Source organism: Budorcas taxicolor, chromosome 14, assembly GCF_023091745.1.
Source record: "Budorcas taxicolor isolate Tak-1 chromosome 14, Takin1.1, whole genome shotgun sequence".
Classification (NCBI taxonomy): domain Eukaryota; kingdom Metazoa; phylum Chordata; class Mammalia; order Artiodactyla; family Bovidae; genus Budorcas; species Budorcas taxicolor.
The window spans coordinates 90,342,944-90,369,971 of record NC_068923.1 but is presented as its reverse complement, the minus strand read 5'-3'; the positions used below and the strand labels follow the sequence as shown (position 1 = coordinate 90,369,971).

The following is a 27,028-nucleotide window of genomic DNA, read 5'->3' as shown; positions in this document are numbered from 1 at the left end:
CTTCCACCTCCCTCCCCATCCCATCCCTCTGGGTCATCCCAGTGCACCGGCCCAGAGCACCCTGTCTCATGCATCGAACCTGGACTGGTCATTTATTTCACATATGGTGATATACATGTTTCAATGCCATTCTCTCAAGTCATCCCACCCTCACCTTCTCCTACAGAGTCCAAAAGTCTGTTCTTTACATCTGTGTCTCTTTTGCTGTCTAGCATATAGGGTCATTGTTATCATCTTTCTAAATTCCATATATATGCATTAATATACTGTATTGGCGTTTTTCTTTCTCACTTACTTCACTCTGTATAATAGGCTCCAGTTTCACCCACCTCATTAGAACTGACTCAAATACGCTCTTTTTTATAGCTGAGTAATACCCCATTGTGTATATGTACCACAGCTTTCTTATCCATTCATCTGCTGATGGACATCTAGGTTGCTTCCATGTCTTGGCTATTATAAACAGTGCTGAGATGAACACTGGGGTACACGTGTCTCTTTCAATTCTGGTTTCCTCAGTGTGTATGCCCAGCAGTGGGATTGCTGAGTCATAAGAGAGTTCTATTTCCAATTTTCAAGGAATCTCCACACTGTTCTCCATAGTGGCTGTACTAGTTTGCATTCCCACCAACAGTGTAAGAGGGTTCCCTTTTCTCCACACCCTCTCCAGCATTTATTGCTTGTAGACTTTTGGATGACAGCCATTCTGACTGGTGTGAAATGGTACCTCACTGTGGTTTTGATTTGCATTTCTCTGATGTGAAGAGCTGACTCATTTGAAAAGACCCTGATGCTGGGAAAGATTCAGGGCAGGAGGAGAAGGGGACGACAGAGGATGAGATGGTTGGATGGCATCATGGACTCAAGGGACATGAGTTTGGGTAAACTCTGGGAGTTGGTAATGGACAGGGAGTCCTGGCGTGCTGCAGTTCATGGGTTCACAAAGAGTCGGACACGACTGAGTGTCTGAACTGAACTGAAGCAATAATGAGTGATGTTGAGCATCTTTTCATGTGTTTGTTAGCCATCTGTATGTCTTCTTTGGAGAACTGTCTGTTTAGTTCTTCAGCCCATTTTTTGATTGGGTCATTTATTTTTCTAGAATTGAGCTGCATGAGCTTCTTTTATATTTTGGAGATTAATTCTTTGTCAGTTGCTTCATTCGCTATAACTTTCTCCCATTCTGAAGGCTGCCTGTTCAACTTGCTTATAGTTTAATTAGGTCCCATTTACTTATTTTGGCTTTTGTTTCCATTACTGTAGGAGGTGAGTCATAGAAGACCTTGCTGTGATTTATGTCAGAGAGTGTTCTGCCTATGTTTTCCTCTAGGGGTTTTATAGTTTCCGGTCTTACATTTAGATCTTTAATCCATAAAAATGGAATGTTTTCTTTATGTTTACATAGAGAAATAGGAGTCAATAAGGTTTTTTTCCTCTTAATTTATGTGGAATGCAAACATCACAGAGATAAATATAACCAGTACAGTTCAGTCGCTCAGTCGTGTCCAACTCTTTGTGACCCCATGAATCGCAGCACGCCAGGCCTCCCTGTCCATCACCATCTCCCGGAGTTTACTCAGACTCACATCCATCGAGTCCGTGATGCCATCCAGCCATCTCATCCTCGGTCGTCCCCTTCTCCTCCTGCCCCAAATCCCTGCCAGCATCAGAGTCTTTTCCAACGAGTCAACTCTTCACATGAGGTGGCCAAAGTACTGGAGCTCCAGCTTTAGCATCTTTCCTTCCAGAGAAATCCCAGGGCTGATCTCCTTCAGAATGGACTCGTTGGATCTCCTTGCAGTCCAAGGGACTCTCAAGAGTCTTGTCCAACACCACAGTTCAAAAGCATCAAGTCTTCGGCACTCAGCCTTCTTCACAGTCCAACTCTCACATCCATACATGACCGCTGGAAAAACCATAGCCTTGACTAGATGGACCTTTGCTGGCAAAGTAATGTCTCTGCTTTTGAATATACTATCTAAGTTGGTCATAACTTTCCTTCCCAGGAGTTAAGCGTCTTTTAATTTCATGGCTGCAGTCACCATCTGCAGTGATTTTGGAACCCCCAAAATAAAGTCTGACACTGTTTCCACTGTTTCCCCATCTATTTCCCATGAAGTGATGGGACCGGATGCCATGATCTTTGTTTTCTGAATGTTGAGCTTTAAGCCAACTTTTTCACTCTCCTCTTTCACTTTCATCAAGAGGCTTTTTAGCTCCTCTTCACTTTCTGCCATAAGGGTGGTGTCATCTGAGATTATTGATATTTCTCCCGGCAATCTTGATTCCAGCTTGCGTTTCTTTCAGTCCAGCATTTCTCATGATGTACTCTGCATATAAGTTAAATAAGCAGGGTGACAATATACAGCCCTGATGTACTCCTTTTCCTATTTGGAACCAGTCTGTTGTTCCACGTCCAGTTCTAACTGTTGCTTCCTGACCTGCATACAGATTTCTCAAGAGGCAGGTCAGGTGGTCTGGTATTCCCATCTCTTTCAGAATTTTCCACAGTTTATTGTGATTCACAATAGTCACAGTCAAAGGCTTTGGCATAGTCAATAAAGCAGAAATAGATGTTTTTCTGGAACTCTCTTGCTTTTTTGATGATCCAGCGGATGTTGGCAAGTTGATCTCTGGTTCCTCTGCCTTTTCTAAAACCAGCTTGAACATCAGGAAGTTCATGGTTCACGTATTGCTGAAGCCTGGCTTGGAGAATTTTGAGCATTACTTTACTAGCATGTGAGATGAGTGCAATTGTGCAGTAGTTTGAGCATTCTTTGGCATTGCCTTTCTTTGGAATTGGAATGAAAACTGACCTTTTCCAGTCCTGTGGCCCCTGCTGAGTTTTCCAAACTTGCTGGCATATTGAGTGCAGCACTTTCACAGCATCATCTTTCAGGATTTGAAACAGCTCAACTGGAATACCATCACCTCCACTAGCTTTGTTCGTAGTGATGCTTTATAAGGCCCACTTGACTTCACATTCCAAGATGTCTGGCTCTAGATTAGTGATCACATCATCATGATTATCTGGGTCATGAAGCTCTTTTTTGTACAGTTCTTCTGTGTATTCTTGCCACCTCTTCTTAATATCTTCTGCTTCTGTTAGGTCCAGACCATTTCTGTCCTTTATTGTGCCCATCTTTGCATGAAATGTTCCCTTGGTATCTCTAATTTTCTTGAAGAGATCTCTAGTCTTTCCCATTCTGTTCTTTTCCTCTATTTCTTTGCACTGATCACTGAAGAAGGCACACTGGTGCAAATGATATTCAACACTTGATTTGGATATTTTGAGTATGTTGGCTATCTCCTGCATAGTATAATGTTGATTGTTTTCAACTAATGTCTGATTTGATCACTATCAACTTCAACAGGTCTAGCTGACCCACCAGTGAGAAATCTGACCCACCAGTGAGAAATCTCCAGCAGAAAACTTCGCAAACCACTTTTGACATGTTTTATCAGTCACAGCACCTTCTCCATACACTGCAGAAATCTTTCTTAAAATTTTTGGTTGCATTTTTATCTTTCTTGAAATAATGAAGCATAATATGCTGAAAATGTTACATTTTTCTTCCATCGTCAACATTAATGGCTACAGAAACATTCACCAATTTTTTTATAATGTATGTTGACACAGTATTTAACTTACATGCAGTATTTAACTTATATGCAGAGTACATCATGAGAAACGCTGGACTGGAAGAAACACAAGCTGGAATCAAGATTGCTGGGAGAAATATCAATAACCTCAGATATGCAGATGACACCATCCTTATGGCAGAAAGTGAAGAGGAACTAAAAAGCCTCTTGATGAAAATGAAAGAGGAGAGTGAAAAGTTGGCTTAAGCGCAACATTCAGAAAACAAAGATCATGGCATCCGGTCCCATCACGTCATGGGAAATAGATGCGGTAACAGTGGAAACAGTGTCAGACTTTATTTTGGGGGGTTCCAAAATCACTGCAGATGGTGACTGCAGCCATGAAATTAAAAGACGCTTATTCTTTGGAAGAGAAGTTATGACCAACCTAGATGGTATATTCAAAAGCAGAGACATTACTTTGCCAGCAAAGGTCCGTCTAGTCAAGGCTATGGTTTTTCCAGTAGTCGTGTATGGATGTGAGAGTTGGACTGTGAAGAAGGCTGAGTGCCAAGAATTGATGCTTTTGAACTGTGGTGTTGGAGAAGACTCTTGAGAGTCCCTTGGACTGCAAGGAGATCCAGCCAGTCCATTCTGAAGGAGATCAGCCCTGGGATTTCTCTGGAAGGAAAGATGCTAAAGCTGAAACGCCAGTACTTTGGCCACCTCATGTGAAGAGTTGACTCATTGGAAAAGACTCTGATGCTGGCAGGGATTGGGGGCAGGAGGAGAAGGGGACGACAGAGGATGAGATGGCTGGATGGCATCACGGACTCGATGGATGTGAGTCTGAGTGAACTGTAGGAAATGGTGATGGACAGGGAGGCCTGACTTGCTGTGATTCATGGGGTCGCAAAGAGTCGGACACGACTGAGCGACTGAACTGAACTGCACTGAACTGACACAGTACAACTTACAAAATTGTTTCAAATGAAGTTAAAGACAACTAAATGGTACGATATTAAGTGCTGTAAATGAAGTTGAAGACAACCAAGTGCTACTACAGCCATCTTATGAAAAAAGTAAATGAACCTTTAAGCCAACCCAATAATTTTCAAAAGTTGCAAATATAAAATCAAGCATTGAGCCTTACAAGAGGTCCATCAACAATGAGCTATAAAATTTGTTTCCTTAGCTTCCCTGGCATCGGGGGTATTAATGCTTTCAGAGTCAGTGAACAGAATATTCAAATCCAGTACCACAGGGTTCATCTTAGCTTTTGCATTTCATATTTGTATTAGCCAGAATTAAAGTCAGTGTGTAAAGCAATATATTTACTCATTAGTCTTAACATAAGAAGTATACACAAAAATGATTTCTCAGTCACAACACTAACAGTATTATCAAAATTAAATCTGGCAGTAAAGTTCAAGACTGTTTTGTTGTTCTTCTTAATATGTAATATATTCTACTAAGGATATACAACCAGAGTACTCTATTCAAAACATACTTTTTTTTTTCTGTGTTATTATAGTATCACATTAATATACAGTTAAGTTCATTAGTTTCTGCAAAAATTCAATTTTAGGTTTTGTTTTTTATGTTTATTTTTTCTGATAATATAAAACACTAATGACTAGAAAGTTAAAAAGATGTACTGAGAAATCTCACTCTCATCCCTATACCTACACTCTATCCTCAGCCATCGCTATAGGGAACTGTTTTTGGTAATTTGTAGTTTATCCATTTTTTTTTTTTTTAGAAAATCTGCAAATATGTATGTGTGGGTGCATGCTCAGTCTTTCAGTCCTATAGGACTCTTTGCAGCCCCGTGGACTGTAGCTCACTAGGTGCCTCTGTCCCTGGAGTTTCCCAGGCAAGAATACTGAAGCAAGCTGCCATTTCCTTCTCCAGGGGATCTTCCTGACCCAGGGATTGAACCCATGTCTCCTGAGTCTCCTGCACTGGCAGGTGGATTCTATAACATTGAGCCACCTGGGAAGCCCATGATTATTTTAGTATCATTTACTAAAGAAGGAAAATACAATAGTTTTATATATGTTTGTGTTAAAGTGAAAGTCACTCAGTCATGTCCACCTCTTTGCGACCCCATGGACTATATAGTCCATGGAATTCTCCAGGCCAGAATACTGGAGTGGGTAGCCTTTCCCTTCTTCAGGGGATCTTCCCAACCCAGGGATCAAATCCTGGCCTCCTGCATTGCAGGCAGATTTTTTTACTAGCTGAGCCACCAGGGAAGCCCAAGAATACTGGATCGGGGAGCCTGTCCCTTCTCCAGGGTATCTTCCCTACCCATGGAAGCCCTGATAGCTCAGTTGGTAAAGTAGTTAATGCTAAAAACTTTAGAAGATCAACCATCTATCATCCAGGAGATGGTTGTGAGAATACTATTCCCTAAGCTACAGATGAAATGGTTGGATAATATCACCAACTCGATGAACGTGAGTTTGAATGAACTCCAGGAGTTGGTGATGGACAGGGAGGCCTGGTGTGCTGCAATTCATGGGGTCGCAAAGAGTCAGACACAACTGAGCGATTGAACTGAACTGAACTGAACTGAAGCTACAGATAACCAAGGTATGAGCTTATGAGTGTGATAAGCCCCTTATTTTCCCACTTGATAGTGATCCAGAATGAAAGGGAAGGCTTGAGGATGCATCAACCACTGATATTTTTAAATGACAAAAGGCAGGCCAGCTGTCATTTCCATGTAACGTGTGCTCACCCAGAAGTTCTGCTGGTAGTACTTTCCTGGTCTTGACAGGGCTTTTAGACCGGTCCATAAACAGTGGTGTCACCCCATACAAATCTAAGGTTGACAGCATGGCAAGACACGGCCAGTCCCACGCATGACCACGACCTGCAAATTGTCGACAGAAAGATCAACGTGCCCCGTGACATACTCTTTCCCATCACTTCCTTTCAGTATGACTCCCAACCTAAACCAGAAAGTCTGAAATTCTTACTTTTCTTTTTTTAAAAAATAAGAAAATGTAGCATACTGCATACATTCTTTTGCACCTTTGCTTTTTTTTCCTCTTCTTTTTTTCCCCTCACTGGATCTGTCCCAGGATTCATCCTGTCTCTGTTCATGGAGATCTTCTTCATTCTTTTCAACTATTGGCAGTAGCTGATTGTGCGGATGCTCTACGGATTATCTAACCAGTTTCTGTAAACGTTAGTCTGATTCCAATAGTTAGCTTGCTGTTTTGGAAAACTGGATAGAGTACACAATAAATTCAAGCCAGAGGACACTGTGAACCTAAGCAGTGAAATGAACAATTTGGGAAGGATTCGAAGCCCACTAATTGGAACTTCTTTAACAATTTTGGTCCATTCATTCATTTATTCATTCGTCCAAGGATTATCCTTGAGCACTAGGAACTGACCAGACCATCATTAACCTTGAAGTGCTAAGTCATCTGAGTTGCTGGAAATGGGGACACCAAGCTCCTTACAGAGAGGCTCCTTGAGTTTATAAAATATGAGACAGTTGATCTGAGACAAGGACGCCATGAGAAGGTGGCTTATGGAGTTTTGAGCTTTCACAATCTCCTTCACAGCATTCATAATATATCCCCAACTACATCTATAGACTTAGTGCAGACTTAGGGCACTTAGCTAAGTGACCCAGACTTAACTTTGCAAGACAACATTCTTAAATAAGTTTAAGATACTTATATGTATCTTACACATGTATATAAGTACTTTTATATCTTATATACACCCATGTATGTGTGCTAAGTCGCTTCAGCTGGGTCTGACTCTGCGCGACCCTGTGGGATCACAGGCTGTAGCCCCTGTAGCCCACCAGGCTCCTCTGTCCAAGGGATTCTCCAGGCAAGAAGACTGGAGGAGGTTGTCATCCCCTCCTCCAGGGGATCTTCCCGACCTGGGGACTGAATCCACACCTCTTACATCTCCTGCACTGGCAGGCGGGTTCTTTACCACAAGCACCACCTGGGAAGCCCCATGAAAGTGAAAAGAAGTGAAGTCGCTCAGTCAGGTCCCACTTCTTGTAACCCCATGGACTGTAACCTACCAGGCTCCTCCGTCCATGGGATTCTCCAGGCAAGAACACTGGAGTGGTTTGCCATTTCCTTCTCCAGATCTTCCTGATCCAGGGATTAAACCTGGGTCTTCTGCATTGTAAGCAGATGCTTTACCATCTGAACCACCAGGGAAGTCCCTATATGTACCCATATATGTGTAAATAAATACATATGTGAATATTGTCTTCTGTGGTGAAAAATAAATATGGATTAGACCTTATTCTTAAAAGTTTGGTTCCTATTATATTATTGGCATAAATGAATCCAGTTATGCCATAGAATGTGGAGTATGAAAGCCTTGGCCTTCTCCTAGGTGCAAAAGAAGCATTGTTTACTGTATTTAATTGCATTCTCTTCTATTCTGTTGCATTCTAACATCATTAAGATCTATACAAGCAGAAGGAGCTACTGGCTGACTATAGAGCATTTACATTAAGCCCAGAGAAGAACAGTTCAAATCCATCCTTAGTTAGTGGTCCCTGAACAATGAGTGGTTGCCTAAAGCTGGACCTCTGGGACTTGCAGTCACCACATTATGCAGCAGCCACGTGGGCGGCAAGAGAAAACGGAAGATTTTCAGTCATTCTTTCAGTCTCTTATGCAAGTGAGCGAGTGACAGTCGCCCAGTCGTGTCCCACTCTTTGTGACCCCATGGACTACATACACAGTCCATGGAATTCTCCAGGCCAGAACACTGGAGCGGGTAGCCTGTCCCTGCTCCAGGGGATCTTCCCAACTCAGGGATGGAACCCAGATCTCCCTTACGGGCTGAGCCACAAGGAAATTCCAAGAACACTGGAGCGGGTAGCCTGTCCCTGCTCCAGGGGATCTTCCCGACCCAGGAATCGATCCAGTGTCTCCTGCACTGCCGGCGGCTTCTTTACCAGCTGAGCCATCAGGGTCTATGCAAGGGTCCTGCCAGTTAGGGCCTTCCCTGGTGGCTCAGATGGTAAAGCCTCAGCTTGCAGTGCGGGAGACCAGGGTTCGATCCCTGGTTCGGGAAGATCCACTGGAGAAGGGAAGGCTACCCACTCCAGTATTCTGGCCTGGAGAATTCCATGGACGGAGGAGCCTGGCGGGCTACAGTCCATGGGGTCGCGAAGAGTCGGACACGACTGAGACAATTCACTGGTTCATGCCAATTAAGAAGCTCTTTGCACAAATCTGTTCATAAACTACACTGCATTTAAACATTAAATGAAACTCTATTAAACAGCCCAGGGGGCTCCCGGGTCCCCGACGGCCCGGGGGCAGCCCTTCCCCTCCCGCAGGACCCCTGCTCAGAAGCAGCCCCCAGGGCCGCCTTCCCCTGCTCCCGCTCGGTCTCTCCGTCTGCAGCCCCCGCCTCCCCGCCGAGACCAGTCTCTCCCCCTGGATCAAACCGACCGGACGGGCCCCGCGCCCCGCGCCCGGCCGCGGCCCCAGGGCGCCCCCAGCTGCACCCCGACACCGCCCCGGGGCGGGCGGAGCAGGGCCGGGCAGAGGAGGGCGGGCGGGGCCGCGGGGCCTGGAGCCGGGCCGCCCGCCGCTGGCTCCGCCGCGAGGGGCCATGTCGGGGTGCAGCTGGGGCTACGGCGAGCGCGACGGTGAGCGCCGCGCGGGCCGGGGGGCGGGCGGGGGTCCGCGCGCCGGGGGGCTTCTGGGGTCCTCCTTGGAGACAGCGGCGCTCCGCGGAGCCGAGCGCGGGGCCGCGGGGGCGCTGAGCGCCGTGCAGACGGGGACGGCGCCGGGGGGCTGAGCGCCGTGCAGACGCGGACAGCGCCGGGGGCTGCGGGGGGCTGAGCGCCGTGCAGACGCGGACAGCGCCGGGGGCTGCGGGGGGCTGAGCGCCGTGTAGACGCGGACAGCGCCGGGGCGCTGCGGGGGGCTGAGCGCCGTGTAGACGCGGACAGCGCCGGGGGCTGCGGGGGGCTGAGCGCCGTGTAGACGCGGACAGCGCGCGGGGTGAGGGGCTGAGCGCCGTGTAGACGCGGACAGCGCCGGGGGCTGCGGGGGGCTGAGCGCCGTGTAGACGCGGACAGCGCCGGGGGCTGCGGGGGGCTGAGCGCCGTGCAGACGCGGACAGCGCCGGGGGCTGCGGGGGGCTGAGCGCAGTGTAGACGCGGACAGCGCGCGGGGTGAGGGGCTGAGCGCAGTGTAGACGCGGACAGCGCCGGGGGCTGCGGGGGGCTGAGCGCCGTGTAGACGCGGACAGCGCCGGGGGCTGCGGGGGGCTGAGCGCCGTGTAGACGCGGACAGCGCCGGGGGCTGCGGGGGGCTGAGCGCCGTGCAGACGCGGACAGCGCCGGGGCGCTGCGGGGGCTGAGCGCCGTGTAGACGCGGACAGCGCCGGGGGCTGCGGGGGGCTGAGCGCCGTGTAGACGCGGACAGCGCCGGGGCGCTGCGGGGGGCTGAGCGCCGTGTAGACGCGGACAGCGCCGGGGGCTGCGGGGGGCTGAGCGCCGTGTAGACGCGGACAGCGCCGGGGGCTGCGGGGGGCTGAGCGCAGTGCAGACGCGGACAGCGCCGGGGGCTGCGGGGGGCTGAGCGCCGTGTAGACGCGGACAGCGCCGGGGCGCTGCGGGGGGCTGAGCGCCGTGTAGACGCGGACAGCGCCGGGGGCTGCGGGGGGCTGAGCGCCGTGTAGACGCGGACAGCGCCGGGGGTGACCCCGGTCCACACACCCCGGCCCCCCACCTTCCGACGCGTCTGCTCCCTGGCATTCGACCAGCCGAGAGCTGCCCCCAGCAGTAACCAGCGACCCGTCAAAGGCTCGCAGATCAGTTCACAGATCTGAGGGCAGACTTCTATGAGCTGAGGGCAAGCTTGCTTTTTTAGTCCCTTAAGCTCTTTATTCATTTAGGGGAGGCAAATCGTGGACAATATGTGACAATATACTTAAGAAATTTTAATGACTTGAATCCCAACACTGAGATTTAAGTTGTCTTCCTGGCCACCAACGGCCCACAAGTTTCTTAATAGCTGTTACTATTAAATGTTCCCCCAGCAACCTGCAGTTGGTTGCCTGGAACTGCTGATTTTAGCAAGATTTTAGGTTCTTTTTGAGAAGTGAAGTTATGTTTTAAACTACTTCTCCACACTTTTTGTTTCTCCTTCCACACTCATTCTTGCAGAGACTGGCGGTTAGCAAAGGATCATTGATATTTTAAGGCGTTGGTCGAAACATGTTTATTGATGGGAGCAACAGTAATAATATGTATACTTTTCTTCTTGTATAGTCCAAGTTATCAAAAGTAAACTATTTTTTCTTATTTTTACATTAAACTGATTATTTCAAATAGCCATTATGTGCAAAGTGACACCAAGAAAGTCTTACTCTCAATATTAGATCTGTGAATAATAATAGTAACAATACTTTCCTGGGATCAACATGCATGGTATTGAGCAGTATTGTACACTTAGTTTTATAGAAAGCTTAATTTCACAAAGAAACAGAAGAGTTTCATTTCTAATTGTAGCATTTTTGAGACTATGATAAACTTGCCAGTTGAAAAATGGCAGCAAGTGAAAGAGTTTTAATAATGAAAAGTATTATATAGGTGGATTTCTCTTTGATTGAGACTACAGTTATAATCTTACATTTTGCTAATCTTCAATTTATGTTTGGGAAAATTGAAATTTCTTTTAATTTCCCTCCGCTGGAATAATTTTTGTTGTTGTTATTTAATACTTGTGTGACTGCATGCTCAGTCCTGTCCAACTCTTTGCAACTCCAGGGACTGTGGCCCACCAGGCTCCTCTGTCCATGGGATTTTCCAGGCAACAATACTGGAGTGGGTTGCCATTTCCTACTTCAGGGGATCTTCCCTATTTAATAGTTTCTCGGTACTAACAGTGCCCTGACTATGATTAGGAAGGAAAAGGGTATTTTCAATAAATGAATATTGATTACTCTTTATTAATTTAGATTAGAAAATATTCGTTCCAGTGAAGTACATCTGAAGTTTTAAAAATCCATCTTAGAAATATGTGAGGGAGATTAAGAGGTACAAACTTCCAGTTACAAAATAAATGACTCATGAGGATGAAATGTACAGAGTGGGGAATGTGGTAGAACATTATGTCATACTTTTGTGTGCTGAGAGATGGTAATTAGACTTACGGCAGTCCTTTTGAAGTGTATAAAAACATCAAATCACTGTGTTGTGCACTAGGTACTAACATCGTGTTGTAGATAAATTATGCTTCAGAAACAAACAAGCATATAGAGAAAAAAACCAGATTTACTGTTGTTACCAGAGTCAGTTGGGGGCGGGGGGGGGGGGGGGAACAGGATGAGGGTGGTCACTCCAGTTATAAAATAACTGAGTGCTGAGGATTTAACGCACAACATGATGCATATAGGTAACATTGCTGTATGTTACGTAGAAAAGTTAAGAGAGTCTTAGTTCTCATCACAATGAAGAAATATTTTGTCTGTTCTTTAATTCTGTATGGATATGAGGTGATTGATGTTCACTAAACTCGTGGTAATCATATCATGGGTTATGTATTGTAAGTCAAACTGTTAAGATGCTGTACACCTTAAACTTACATAGTGCTGCATGTCAATTACATCTCAATAAAACTGGAGGAAAAAATTAAAAATTGAAAGCATAAAAGAAAGATCCTTCTTAGGAAAGCCATTAACAAGGAATTATTTTATATTTCTGCTAAGAATTGTAGGGCTGTTCCCTGCTTTTGACTTCCCAGTGGCTCAGACAGTAAAGAATCCACCTGCAATTTAGGAGACCCAGGTTCGATCCCTGGGTCAGGAAGATCCTCTGGAGAAGGAAATGAAACTCCAGGATTCTTGCCTGGGAGATCCCAGGGACAAAGATGCCTGTTGGGCCACAGTCCATGGATTTGCAAAGAGTTGGATACTACTGGCTAACACTCCCTGATTTTAGATTCAATAGCTTTCTGAGGACCACGCCTTTAAGTAGATCAACTTTGGCAAAATTCTATTAATGTACTGTTTCCTGACTGGGCAAGTTCTGTTGCTTGTTTTCAGTTTAGACTGGCAAGAGCAGTGAATGAGGAGATTAAAGGAAATAAACTGGGAATAGTAGCAATGATGAAATGGAACATCAAAAGGGGAGGCATTGGAAGGTGCCACCGCCTTCACAGACGACTTATAACTTCTCCCATGAACCTTTGACGATTTTACTAGTTAGGTTTAGGAAATGTGACAGTCATTGAAAACTATGTATCTCCACGGGTCTTCGAAAGTTCCTGAATCAATGAAAGAACTACCATGTATCTTTACACCTGTGTTTAGATGAGTTTTAAAGTTGCATGTTATGGAGAATTTATAAAAGAGGAAGGGGCGTTTTTAAGAGGCAGGGAAATGAACATACCATCATGTTTAATAGATAATATTGACTGATGCAAAGTGATATTATTTTTATTTTATTTTGGTTTGCCTCTGTTTTAAAAAGTAGTTCTGGCTATAAAGAACTAGAAATAGAAGCATAAAGGGATTAAGAGTAGAAAGAAACTCTTTCCTAATTAGAAAAATAGTTAACAACATACGATGACACACGTGTGTATTTGAAGTCGGATTCTCAATAGGTTGAGGCATACTTGTGGGCAGTGAAATAGAACATTTTTTTTTCACACTGGAAAAGGACTGGCTTGCGTACAAAAAGAGTGCTAGAAAGGTGAATCACAGTACTTAGTAAGTAAGGAAATGTACCTTTCCTGGAGAAGGCGACGGCACCCACTCCAGTGCTCTTGCCTGGAAAATCCCATGGGCGGAGGAGCCTGGTGGGCTGTAGTCCAACGGGGTCACTAAGAGTTGGACACGACTGAAGCCACTTAGCAGCAGCAGTAACTTCCTGTAATAAGATGTAACCGAAGAATATTGGTTTTCAAGTTGCTTCCAAGTCCAAAGTGTATGATTCATAAGAGAACAATGTCTAAGTTATGTGTGTGGTATGTATTCATGTTCTGACTTTTTGCACCTGATGCATGTATGAAGTAAAGAATTTATACTGTCTCCTTTGCAAAGAAGATGAATAAGAAGGAACATTGATTTAGAGACTGAAGCTATTGATAACTCTGATATATTTGTACTTCTTGAAATTTCATTCTAAATCTTATCTTTAAAAAAAATATTTCTTGTTGTCAGTAGCAAATGCTTAATTCATTGTCATGCTGTGTCATTTTAGTAAGCACTTGAGTTTTAGAAAAATCAAGTAAGTTGCTTAGTGAGCAGGGAAAACTTAGTCAGCAGCCTTCTCTACTGGCCTGGTAGAGGTTGTGCGGATTGCAGGCAGAGAAGAGAAGGTGAGAAGAACCTCTAGCCTGTAAAGTCTAGCTTGGAGCTTATTTGAAGTTGTGTCTTGCTGTTGATTTTAAGAGGCAGAGCTTGAATGAATCTCCCAGAGACATGATGAGGCTGGACAAGGGAACTGCCAGTTTATTGGTTCACCTCAATTTACCAAACATGCTTAATTTGGGAATTTAATGCAAGTTTTACTATAAATGCAGGACTGGGATGACAGTTGTTCCTTGGGTGGGAACTCAAATGTAGTATTGGCAAAACAACCATGGAAGGACCTTCTGGAATATAGAAAGAGAAATAAATTGTTACTTGATTCTATTGCAGAAAACCAACCATATTACATTTCCTGACATGGTGGAGTCATTTTACATGGATTATGCTATGTGAAAAATTTATATACTTCTTTAGTTTGTCTGTTGCATATTATTTACAGGAAATTAAATTGAGGCCTGGGTGATACCCAGGGATACAGTGAATGAAGAAAAGTGGGAAGAACATTTGAAAGAACGACACCCTTTCTTCACTAGACCGCTTTCTCCGCGACGTTAGCTCCTTTAGCTCATGAGCCTGACCTGTGCCATGGCCACAGTTTGTTCTTGGAGCTGAGCCTGAGTCTCGTTGTTTTCAGTGATGAACTGTGCCGTTTTTTTTTTTAGTTTGGTAGAAGGCATTTGCAAAGTACTTTGTGAAACTTACATATTCCTTTGTCAACAAGGGTGAGTTTAACTCTGAAGATGAATTCAGTCAAACCAAGAGGTTTGCATACTTATAATAATATCACTTGGTCTTGTAAAATGAAGCAAAACAGTCAGATGTTAAAGTCCTGAAGGTAAAGGTCGTTTTTTACTCATCTGCGTGTTTTCGTCAAAGTCAAGTACAGCACATGGTACTCAACAGGCCTTTGGTTGAACGAAATAACTTACTGTTTCTTTTGTGCTTGGTCCTGTGTATTGAAGGTCCTGTTCATTGGAATGAATTTTTCCCTATTGCTGATGGGGATCAACAATCTCCGATTGAGATTAAAACCAAAGAAGTGAGATATGATTCTTCCCTCCGACCTCTTGGTATCAAGTATGACGCCAGCTCAGCTAAAATCATCAGTAACAGTGGCCACTCCTTCAACGTTGACTTTGATGACACGGATGACAAATCAGGTTGGCTCTACCCTTTTTTTTTTTTCGGTTGGGGGTGAGGAGCTTGAATGATTGGATGGCGCATTCTTCTTCTCTTTTAAAAAATTTCTTTATTTTTAATTGAAGGATAATTGCTTTACAGGATTGTGTTGGGTTTTGCCAAACATTAGCATGAATCAGTGGATGGCTCATGCTTATCCTCCACATTTGAAACACTTGTGTGTTCCTTGTTAGTACTCTGCTAGGACTTGTAATAAAGTTGTGTTTGATTAGTTCACAGGATAAGGTCTTTCACACTGCAAATAAATAATGGGCCAACCGGAAAAAAAAAAAAAAAACAACTAGGATATTTGTTAACTGAATGAAGTAGAAAAGAGCGTTTCCTGAAAATGAACATTTAATCCTCCTTCAGGTATACTTCTTGCCTAAAGAATAGATGATACCAAGTTTAAAAGTAGATGAAAGAGAAAATTAGAGAGAATCATATTTTGGAATACCTTAAAGGTATCTGACAATTTTTTTTTTTTAAATTTTTAGTCTAACACTAGGATGATGCTGTATTTATTAATGAAAAATTGTTAGATTATAAAAATCCTTATTTAGAAGTCTTCATGCATTCGTTATTTTGGGCTTGCCACTTGACCTGAGGAATCTTAGTTCCCCAGCCAGGGATCATACCCAGGCCCTCTGCAGTAGAAGCATGGAGTCCTAACCACTGACTACCAGGGAATCCCCCATTTATTCATTAAGCTTAGATTTAGATAAGTAATAATGTCTTCTTGTGTCTATATAATGTTATGTTGTTAGCAAAAATGATATGACCATTCCATTTCTTCCTCATCTTTCTTAACTTCGTAAAAGTGATTCATTTTCATCAGAACATTTTAGTAAATGCATAAGGGAGGGGAGAAGCAACCTCACTTTTTACATGTATTAAATTGTATTTCAAGCCCTCAACTTTATGAACCTGTATTAATAGACATGATTTATGTGGTAGGTACACTATAGTAGTCCAAGGTTTCTTCGTACAAAGTTTATACCCTCGTTAGTAGTTTGATACTGTTTACGATATCGCAAGCAAAAAACTGAGGCCATCCATTCCGACTTTTAGAGTAAGAACTGATTAGCTTGTACTTCATCATAAAAAACTCAGTTACGAAAAATTCCCCCTCTAATTTGCCCAGTGATGATCTGGGCCTTCCCACTCCCTTTCTTTCCCTCTCTCTTTGTCTCATGTTAATCAGTGGAATCAGTTTGTCTGTTTCTACCTTTGACGCTGGGTCTGTGATAGGTAGTGTGTGCCTTCACCCATGAGAGTCTCATTCCTATCTAGATCACAATGAAATTACCAGGGTTAACTGGCAATCACCATATTTGTATTCTTCTGATCCAGAAGCTGCATAAATAGAGGTCATGATCCTCATTCTTTTTTTCTCACGATAAATGAAGGGGATGTTTCATGGTGATTTGAGGGGTTAAATTATTTAGAAGGTGGAGACCACCATAGCTAATACAAGCGATAAAAAACAGATACTTCTGTAGCAGGTCACTTTAATTTGAATAAAGCGGTTTCCATTTTGTAAAGAAGCAGTTCTTCCCCAAGCTAACTCTGAATCCCACCAGTCACAGAATCATAGGCAGGAAGCTTTCTGCATGGTCCGGGCGGGGCTTCTTTGGCTGGGCTGGTGCACAACCAGTGGTTAACCTGGGGGAGCTGCCTTTCAGGACTTTAATGGTCCTGTAAAAGGGGGACAGGTGGATATGAAATTCACCCAGGAAGAAATTTCTTAGGAAGAACTCCTATCGGCCATAGGAAGGGAAATAATAATCTGATGAGGAAAGACAAGAGTGCTCTCACCCAAGCTTCTGGTTTTTCTGAAACCAGACAGGATCCCGTCTCTCCGGGAATCTCACCTGACTGGCTCCTCCACGTGGTCTGTAGCATCCCAGACTCCTTCCTACAGAACTTCCCACACTGTACTGTGACTGCCAGCTGTTTCTTTCCACTCAGCTGAAATGAGCAACAGCTGTGTCTTACTCATCTACCTAGCATGGCGCCTAGCACACAGAAAGTAATCAATAAAGGTATGTTTCAGTTAAAAGCCTATTTTGGGGGGATGAATTTTTTTGAAGGATATGGAAAATACCATGATATGGCATTATGGCATATATAGGCAAAGGTGCTGTGCTTAGTTGCTCAGTTCTGTCCGACTCTTTGTGACCCCGTGGACTGTGGCCTGCCAACTCTCCTGTCCATGGGATTCTCCAGGCAAGAAAACTGGAGTGGGTTGCCTTTTTTTTCTCCAGGGGAACTTCCCAAACTAGGGATTGAACCCAGGTCTTCCTCATTGCAGGCGGATTCTTTACTGTCTGAGCCGCCAGAGAAGCCCTATGTAGGCAAAATCTCAATAAAACTATAAACCACCAACAATCAATTAATATTTACCATTTGATACGTAAATAGCTTAAACATTGGTGGATTATTCGTTGTTCAAACATCGAATTTTTTATAGACTGTGGTACTAATTTTGAAATTGTAAAAAGTGAAATAGCTCCCGGAATATAGTAAATAACAGCCCTGTCTTGGCAAAGGGGCTCACGTAACTCAATGAAGCTGTGAGCCATGCTGTGCAGGGCCACCCAAGACAGATGGTTCGTAGTGAAGAGTTCTGACAAGACGTGGTCCACTGGAGGAGGGAAGGGCAACTCATTCTGGTATTCTTGCCACGAGAACCTCATGGACAGTATGAAAGGCAAAAAGATAGGACACCGACGATGAGCTGCCCAGGTTGGAAGGTGTTCAGTATGCTACTGGGAGGAGTGGAGGACAATTAACTACTAACAGCTCCAGAAAGAATGAGGCGGATGGGCCAAGGGGAAATGGTGCTCACTCATGGATGTGTCTGGGGGTAAAAGTAAAGTCTGATGCTGTAAAGAACAGTACTGCATTGGAATCTGGAATGTTAGATCCATGAATCAAGGTAAACTGGAAGTGGTCAGGTAGGAGATGGCAAGAGTGAACATCGACACGTTACGAATCAGTGAACTAAAATGAACGAGAAATGGAAAATTTAATTCAGATGACCATTATATCTACCACTGTGGGCAAGAATCCCTTAGAAGAAATGGAGTAGCCATCATAGTCAACAGATGAATCTGAGAAGCAGTACTTGGGTGAAGTCTCAAAAACAACAGAATGATCTCGGTTAACTTCTAAGGCAAACCATTCAGAATCACAGAATCCAAGTCTATGCCCCAGCCATTGATGCTGAAGAAACTGAAGTTGGCCAGTTTTATGAAGACTTACAAGGCCTTCTAGATCTAACACCCAAAAAGATGTTCGTCATAGGGGACTGGAATGCAAAAGTAGGGAGTCACGAGATACCCAGCATAACAGGCAAGTGTGGCCTTGAAGCAGGGCGAAGACTAGGAGTTTTGTCAAGAGAACATGCTGGTCATAGCAAATGCCCTTTTCCAAAGCACAAGCGATGACTCTACACATCACCAGATGATCAATACTGAAATCAGACTGATTATGTTCTTTGCAGCTGAAGATGGAGGAGCTCTATGTAGTCAGTTAAGAAAAAGGGAGAGAGACTTTGAGCTGACCAGGGGTCAGGTCCTGAACTTATTGCCGAATAGAGACTTAAGTTGAAGGAAGACCTAGGGAAAATGACTAGGTCATTCAGGTATGACCTAAATCAAATCCCTTAGGATCTTACAATGGAGGTGATGGATCGATTCAAGGGATTAGATCTGGCAGACAGACTGCCTGAAGAACTAAGGACAGAGGTTTGTGACGTTGTACAGGAAGCAGTGACCAAACCATCCCCAAGGAAGAGAAATGCAAGAAGGCAAAGAGGTTGTCTGAGAAGGCTTTACAAATAGCTGAGAAAAGAAGAGAATCAAAAAGCAAGGGAGAAAGGAAAAGACCTACCCAACTGAAGGCAGAGTTCCAGAGAATAGGAAAGAGAAATAAGAAGGCCTTCTTAAATGAACAATGCAAAGAAATAGGGGAAAACAACAGAATGGGAAAGATTAGCAATCTCTTAAAAAAATTGGAACTATCAAGGGAATATTTTATGCAAAGATGGGCACGATAAAGAATAGAAATGGTAAGAACCTAACAGAAACAGAGGAGATTAAAAAGAGGTGGCAAGAATAAACAGAAGAACTGTACAAAAAAGATCTTAATGACCCAGACAACCACGATGGTGAGCTCACTCACCTAGAGCAGGACATCCTGAAGTGTGAAGTCAAGTGGGTCTTAGGAAGCATCACTATGAACAAAGCTAGTGGAGGTGATGGAATTCCAACTGAGCTATTTCAAATCCTAAAGATGATGCTGTTAGAGTGTTGCAATCAATATGTCAGTAAATTTGGAAAACCCAGCAGTGGCCACAGGACTGGAAAAGGTCAGTTTTCATTCCAATCCCCAAGAATAGCAATGCCAAAGAATGTTCAAACTACCGTACAGTTGCACTCACTTCACATATTAGCAAAGTTATGCTCAAAATCTTTCAAGTTAGGCTTCAGCAGTACGTGAACTGTGAAATTCCAGATGTACAAGCTAGATTTAGAAAAGGCAGAGGAACCAGAGATCAAATTGTCAGCATTCATTGGACCATCAAGAAAGCAAGGGAGTTCCAGAAAAACAGCTGCTTTTGCTTCATTAACTATGCTAAAGACTGACTGTGTGGATCACAACAAACTGTGGAAAATTCTTAAAGAGATGGGAACACCAGACCATCTTACTTACCTCCTAAGAATCCTGTGTGCAGGTCAAGAAGCAGCAATTAGAACCAGACATGGAACAACAGGCTGGTTCCAAGTTGGGAAAGGAGTGTGTCAAGGCTGTATATTGTTGCTCTGCTTATTTAACTTACATGCAAAGTGCTGCAGTGCTGTGCTAAGTCGCTCATGTCCAGCTCTTTGCTAGGGACTGTAGCCTGTGAAGCTCCTCTGTCTGTGGGATTCTCCAGGCAAGAATACTGGAGTGGGTTGCCATGCCCTCCTCCTGGGGATCTTCCTGAAACAGGGATCGAACCCACATCTCCTGTGTTGGCAGGTGGGTTCTTTATCACTAGCACCACCTGGGAAGCTCTATTTGTAAAGTACATCATGCAAAATGCCGGGCTGGATGAATCACAAGCTGGTGTTATGATTGACGATTGATGGAAGAAATATCAACAACCTCAGATATGCAGATGACACCACTCTATTAGCAGAAAGGGAAGAGGAACTAAAGAGCCTCTTGATGAGGGTGAAGGAGGAGAGTGAAAAAGGAGGCTTGAAACTCAAAAGAAAACTAAGATCATGGCATCCAGTCCCATCAGCTCATGGAAAATAGAAGGGGAAAAAGTGGAAGCAGTGACAGATTTTGTTTTCTTGGGCTCCAAAATCACTGCAGTCGGTAACTGCAACCATGAAATTAAGAGACAGCTGTTTCCTGGTGACTCAGATGGTAAAGCATCTGTCTACAATGTGGGAGACCTGGGTTTGATCCCTGGGTCGGGAAGATCCACTGGAGAAGGAAATAGCAATCCACTCCAGTATTATTGCCTGGAAAATCCCATGGACAGAGGAGCCTGGTGGGCTACAGTCCATGTGGTCACAAAGAGTTGGACACGACTGAGCGACTTCACTTCACTTTCACTTTGTTCCCTGGAAGGCAAGCTATGACCAGCATAGACAGTGTATTATAAAGCAGAGACATCAGTTTGCTGACAAAAGTCTGTCTAGTCAAGGCTATGGTTTTTCCGGTGGTCATGTATGGATGTGAGAGTTGTACCACGAAGAGAGCAGGGCCTTGAAGAATTGATGCTTTTGAACTGTGGTGCTGGAGAAGACTCTTGAGAGGTTCTTGGACTGCAAGGAGATCCAACCAGTCCATCCTAAAGGACATCAGTCTTGGGTGTTCATTGGAGGGACTGATGCTGAAGCTGAAGCTCCAGTACTTTGGCCACCTCATGTGAAGAGTTGACTCATTGGAAAAGACTCTGATGCTGGGAGGGATTGGGGGCAGGAGGAGAAGGGGCCGACAGAGGATGAGATGGCTGGATGGCATCACTGACTCAATGGACATGAGTATGGGTAAACTCCGGGAGTTGGTGATGGACAGGGAGGCCTGGCTGCTGCGATTCATGGGGTCGCAAAGAGTCGGACACGGCTGAGCAACTGAACAGCAAAGGAATACCAGTCACTTGATGGATTCAGTGGTTGTAGTTTAATTTTTTAGCTCTAAAAATTGTCAGTTTCTCAGTTATAATCCTGTTAACTAGTTCTAGGTAACTGCCCGAAGTTAACCAAGTGTACAGGATCTCAAATCACACATTAAAAAAGAAGAAGCAGGAGCAGTTAAGGGGCGTGTGAGCACAGCTTAGTCATGCTCCCCACCCCCTTCCCAGCCAAGGGACAGAGATGGCGCTGCTCACGTGTCCTTACCCTGAGCACAGTTGCTGGCCCACTGTAAGCTCTTAAGGGTTGCTGTACGAATGAGTGAGCGGAGAGTAAGCTGACATGCGTGTGCTCAGAGGAGAGGAAGCCAGACTAGTGCAGACTTCCCGGATCAAAGAATTCAAGCCCCAGCAGCTGGGACCGTTCCTGTCTCCTCTCTCTCTCTCTCTCGCTATAATCCCGGCGGATTTGTGCTCTCTGTTTCCTCTTTTCCGAGATTCCAACCAAAACATAGGCGTGCCGTTCATTTACTCTTACTTCAGAGAGCTGTTCGCCCCACCATGATCAGGACACGGCGCTCATTAGATTCACCAAGTCCTAAGACTGTGCTCTTTAGCGGCGCCCAGGCTGCTTCAGTAGCGTCCGTGCGAACTGACGGTTGTGAAGGAGTGCCTCTCTTGCTTACTTTATGACGCTCACTGACCCGGGCACCGCCATCCACGCTGGTTATCCAGGAGAATGAGGCCAGTGCTGCTCTCAGGGGGTTTGTATCCTAGCGAGATAGACGGTAAATGCGTGGACAGACAAGTGTTTCGATTTTAAAATTAATTTTTTTTAAAATTTTGTTTTGCCAGCCTTGCTTATCATTTTGGGCAACTGACTACCGTCTGCTAGCAATTTTAAAAAGTTAAGTTCAGCTGAGTAACACGTACGTTTCTGGTTGGTCTTTGCAGCACAGAGCAAATGACTGATATCTATTTCCTAAAGTCTTACAATTTCCCAAACTTTAAAATTAACCCGGCTTTCTTAATTGGTGTAGACCTCTTATTGAGTTTTACTTGAAATAGTTTTTTAAAATCTTATTGGAGGCATATATACATATATGAGGCTTCCCTGGTAGCTCAGATGGTAAAGAATCTGTAATGTGGGAGACCTGGGTTTGATCCCTGGGTCTGGAAGATCCCCTGGAGATCATATATATATATATGGTTTGGGTGAAATAATTGCTAATTTTCAAATTTAAGATGGCAACAATATATATTTATTAATCTAGGTTGAAAAGTAAGATGAATAATTTGACTTTTGCAAACACTAAATCATCTTCATTAAAAACAGTTTTTGTCACCATTATTCACTTTATAGCATTGTTGAACTGTTTTCTTATAGACCATCTCAACACTTGTGATGAGCCTTGGTATTTGGACTCATTTATTCCCACTCTGTGTTTCTTCGGTAGAGTACTGCTCCTCGAGAATGGTCTTTGTGATTAGACATTTGCTGATCATAGTCCCAGGTTGGACATTTTAATCGAAACAGAGTCCAGATACGTAAAGAGTAAGGCAGTCTCCATTGCTTAACTAAGCAGAGTTGTGCTAATCTGGCTTTTAAACCCTGGATTCAGAGCAAGCTTTCAAGAGATCACCCAGTGTTCTTGGACATTCCCTAATAACGTGTGTGTGACTTTTATATCACTGTCTTTCTTGAGCCAGCTTGTTCGCATCTTCTTCCAAAGCTAATTCTGTGTTGATCCCTCAGGCTCTCTTATCTGGTTTTTATATGTGAGGGAATGACTTCATGGTTCAGCTCAGATCTTCTTATGCAACAGCAAGGGAAAAGAGACAATAGGAGTGTTGGTTTCTTTCTGTTTGAAATGCCACCACATCCATGCTGTATGGAGTCACATAGGGAAATGTGCCTTTTAGACTAATTTATCTGTGAACCATCCTTGCAACTGTTTGTCTACATACAAATGAAATATTTTATTCATCCCTTCATCAAATACTTACTCCTCTGTGATGGTTACCCCACTAGATGGGGGTGCGGCAGGGATCCCAGCAGAGAGTCTGTCTTCCTGTCCCGTGGGAGGTGAAACTACAATTTTCTCTTTGTGTCAGAGTAACAGAAGAGTGAGCTCTAGAGCTTGGTCTAAGTGGTTCTCTCTTCCCTTCTGTTTTTCAGAGGGCTTGAAACACAACGCTCTTTATCTGTCTTAAAGAAATCTGGACATAAATGAATCTAAAGGAAGTCCCAACCATTCAGTCTCACAAAATATTTTATTACATATGCCCCCGATTTGTTTTTCCTTAGGCAGTTTTGGGGATCGTAGAAGTTAAAGAACATTCAGTCCAATCTCCTAATTAAAAATAGTCAAACAGTTACAGACATAGACAAGAGCTGAAGCCCATAGACGCTTAAGTGAGTTTTGAAAGATGGCACGGTTTAGTTGCTGAGCTGAGAGTATTCCTTGATCTTAATCACCAACTCTTAATCACTGGTGTTCAACTTCAGCTGAGTCAAACTAAGCAAAGGAGAAATGAATTCACTTGTACTGGTCAATACGGATGGAGTCTGGATCATTCTTTCACCTACAGAATAGCTGGGAGAGGAGTGTGCCTTAGGCAAATGTATTACCTTGTCTTTCTTTTTTTAATGTTGATATTTTTTTATTCTAACTGGAGGATAATCACAATATTATGATTTTTTTTTTTGCCATACATCAGAATGAATTGGCCGTAGGTATACACGTGTCCCTTCCCTCCTGGTTGTGCCAGAGCACCAGCTTTGGGTGCCCTGCTTCATGCACTGAACTCACGCTGGTTATCTGTTTTACATACGGTAATGTATGTTTCAGTGCTCTACTCTCAAATCATCCCCCTCCTCCTCCCACTGAGTCCAAAAGTCTGTTCTTTACCTCTGTGTCATTTTTTTGCTGCCCTGCATGTAGGATCGTCGATACCATCTTTCTAGATTCCATATATATGTGTTACTGCTGCTGCTAAGTCGCTTCAGTCGTGTCCGACTCTGTGCAGTTCCATAGACAGCAGCCCACTGGGCTCCCCCGTCCCTGGGATTCTCCAGGCAAGAACACTGGAGTGGGTTGCCATTTCCTTCTCCAATGCATGAAAGTGAAAAGTGAAAGTGAAGTCGTTCAGTCGTGTCTGATTCTTAGCGACCCCATGGACTGCAGCCCATCAGACTCCTCCGTCCCTTTCCAGGCAAGAGTACTGGAATGGGGTGCCATTGCCTTCTCCAATATATGTGTTAATATACAGTATCTGTCTTTCTCTTTCTGACTTACTTCACTCTGTATAATTGTTTTGTCTTGTATTTCTTGTTGTTTGTAGAAAACTTTATGATGTTGCTTAACATCTTTTGCTGCTTATATGAGGTGGCTCATTCTTGATGAGTTTCGAGATATATATGTATATATGTTTCTCCTGAAGAGGAGGGTCATTTAAATTAAACTACTGTTTAAGGCTGCACCTCACCGATCCACAGTCAAGCCTATTGGTGTTGATGAGAGATTAGTCGTGCTTTTGATGTAATCAGCATACCCTGCTTTCTTATCCTCACATATTCTTTGAAGATTTGTCCAATAAAGATTAATTGGGAGGAGACAGTTTAGGACTGTTTTCTGCTAAGAAGCTTATACTTAAGATATGATTCTGTTGGCATGGTTTTAGAGATCATATGTGTTGAGGCAAAGGACTAAAATATACTCTGCCAAAGTGACAAAGATGTGATGGATTAATTTAAAAGAGTTAATTTTGTTTTGTATTTCATGCTTCTCCGAGAGGATGGGATTCAAGTATAGAAGATGTGCTTACTTTGCCAGTTTCTGTAGTGATCGTAACCACAGTGAAAAAGCAGTCACAGCTAACGTGTCCGGCTTGCTGCCTCTCTGCCAGGCGGTGATAAGTGCTCTGCCTCCAGTTTTTGTTCTGTTTTCACAGCAACGTTAGGAGGAGATATACTCTTCTTGAAGTTATAGACAGAAAAGCTGAGGTTGCAAAACTAGAGGGTGTGTGCAAGACGACCCAGTAAATAGAGTGTGAGCCCAGGTCTTCTAACACTGAGGCCTGTTCTCGGACTGGAATGCTGGGCTGGTCTCCCGAGTTCAAGGTGGGCCTCTTTGCAGTTCACATTCTTATTTAGAGAGGCTGACTGCCTCCATTTCACAGAGCAATTCTTTACCTCTATGAACTCCCAGTTTTTCTACTCTCTAACCAGCCTGTCTGTTTCCCAGACATCCGATTTCCCAGATATTCTGTAAAAATCTATTGTGGATTCTCTAACCTTTTAAAACACTTGGTTTTACTCCTTGCATACCTAAATGTTGTATTCTTGCCAGCAAACTGAATGACACATTTATAAAAGAAATCCCTTGGAGGACATGGAGATGTTGGATGATCCAGGGTGATGCTGTGGCTTGTGGACAGGATATTTACATGTTTCTTTTTTTTTTCTTGCTAATAATTTAAACTGTATTGATGTGTAGTTCTGCGTGGGGGCCCCCTCACTGGAAGCTACAGGCTACGGCAGTTTCACCTTCACTGGGGGTCTGCTGATGATCACGGCTCTGAGCACGTGGTGGACGGCATGAGATATGCCGCAGAGGTGAGTCAGCAGCCATGTATTCGTGGCTCAGAGTTTTTCCCTTCTGTTTTAATTTGATTTTTATTTCCTATTGGAATATAGTTAATTTACAAAGTCATGTTACTTTCAGGCATACAGCAAAGTGATTCAGTTACGCATGTGCATATATCTGTTTTTTCCAGATTCTTTTCCATGTAGGTTATTGCAGAGCATTGAGTAGAGTTCCTTGTGCTATACAGTAGGTCCTTATCATTTTAAAAAAATTTTATGGGAGTACAGTTGTTTTAGGATGCTGTCTGTTTCAGGTGGTTCAGTTATACATATTCACGGAGCTTGTCTTTGTGATGGGATTTAAGGGACGCATGAGACAACTCTCTTTACACCAGATTCATTTATCTCAGTGGCTGAAATTGCTTTATTGTGTCAGTATGAGAGTTTATCAACATGAGAGCCACAAATTTGCCCCTTCTGAGCCTTAAAGCTTAGGGTTATTGTGCCCAGTTTAGAAATGGATAAACTGCAGACAGATTAAGTGGAAGGAAGGGAAAGAAACATTTGTTTCAGGCCCAACTGTGTACACACATGTAAAGTCCATATTATAAAGTTAATTGTAAATGGCAACATTCCTCTAGGGACAAAAAGTAAAGTCACAAACTCTACTGAACTCTACCTTACCTCTACAACCCCAAGTATTAAAATGTAGTCTCTGTTAATTCTTCAAGTCCTTAGTAAAGTAGAACAGGATGAAGTGTTCATTGACTTGTTTTTTTCCACTGGGGAGTTACTTCTTTTCCTTATACCTGATATTCATTAATTATATTCTGCTTTTTCTAATCCTCTGGTTAAAGGATAAAGCATAATATTCTTCGAGTTTTAACATAGTTAAATATTGCTAACACCTAGTTTTACCATGAGATGCAAGTGAATCATTGTAGGATTCAACCAAAGCTACTTAAGTGAAAATATATAATGTGTCCTGTGAGTCATCTCAGCAAGACAGAGCAATGTTACCAGGCAGGTTCAATTTTTCTTCATTTTTCTCTTCAATACTGAGTTGTGGAGTTGAGATATGCTTTCATAGCCCTGCTGATGAGAGAGATTCAGATTCAGACTTCTTTCCAGTTTTCTTTTTCCACTGGAGTGTACAGCTGCTCTCTGAAGCCATCAATCAAAGCGCCCTTTTCACCTACTAAAGCACT

General features: G+C 43.6%; 1 protein-coding gene across 1 annotated transcript in view; it reads left to right on the top strand.

Moving 5' to 3' along the window:
* Window positions 1-9,204: 9,204 nt before the first annotated feature.
* The window catches only part of CA13 (carbonic anhydrase 13), a 37,510-nt gene continuing 19,686 nt past the window's right edge, over window positions 9,205-27,028 (top strand). The window contains exons 1-3 of the mRNA XM_052651788.1: window positions 9,205-9,241; window positions 14,880-15,077; window positions 25,732-25,850. Coding sequence (XP_052507748.1) covers window positions 9,205-9,241; window positions 14,880-15,077; window positions 25,732-25,850 — 354 coding nt within the window. The remainder of the gene's footprint in view (window positions 9,242-14,879; window positions 15,078-25,731; window positions 25,851-27,028) is intronic.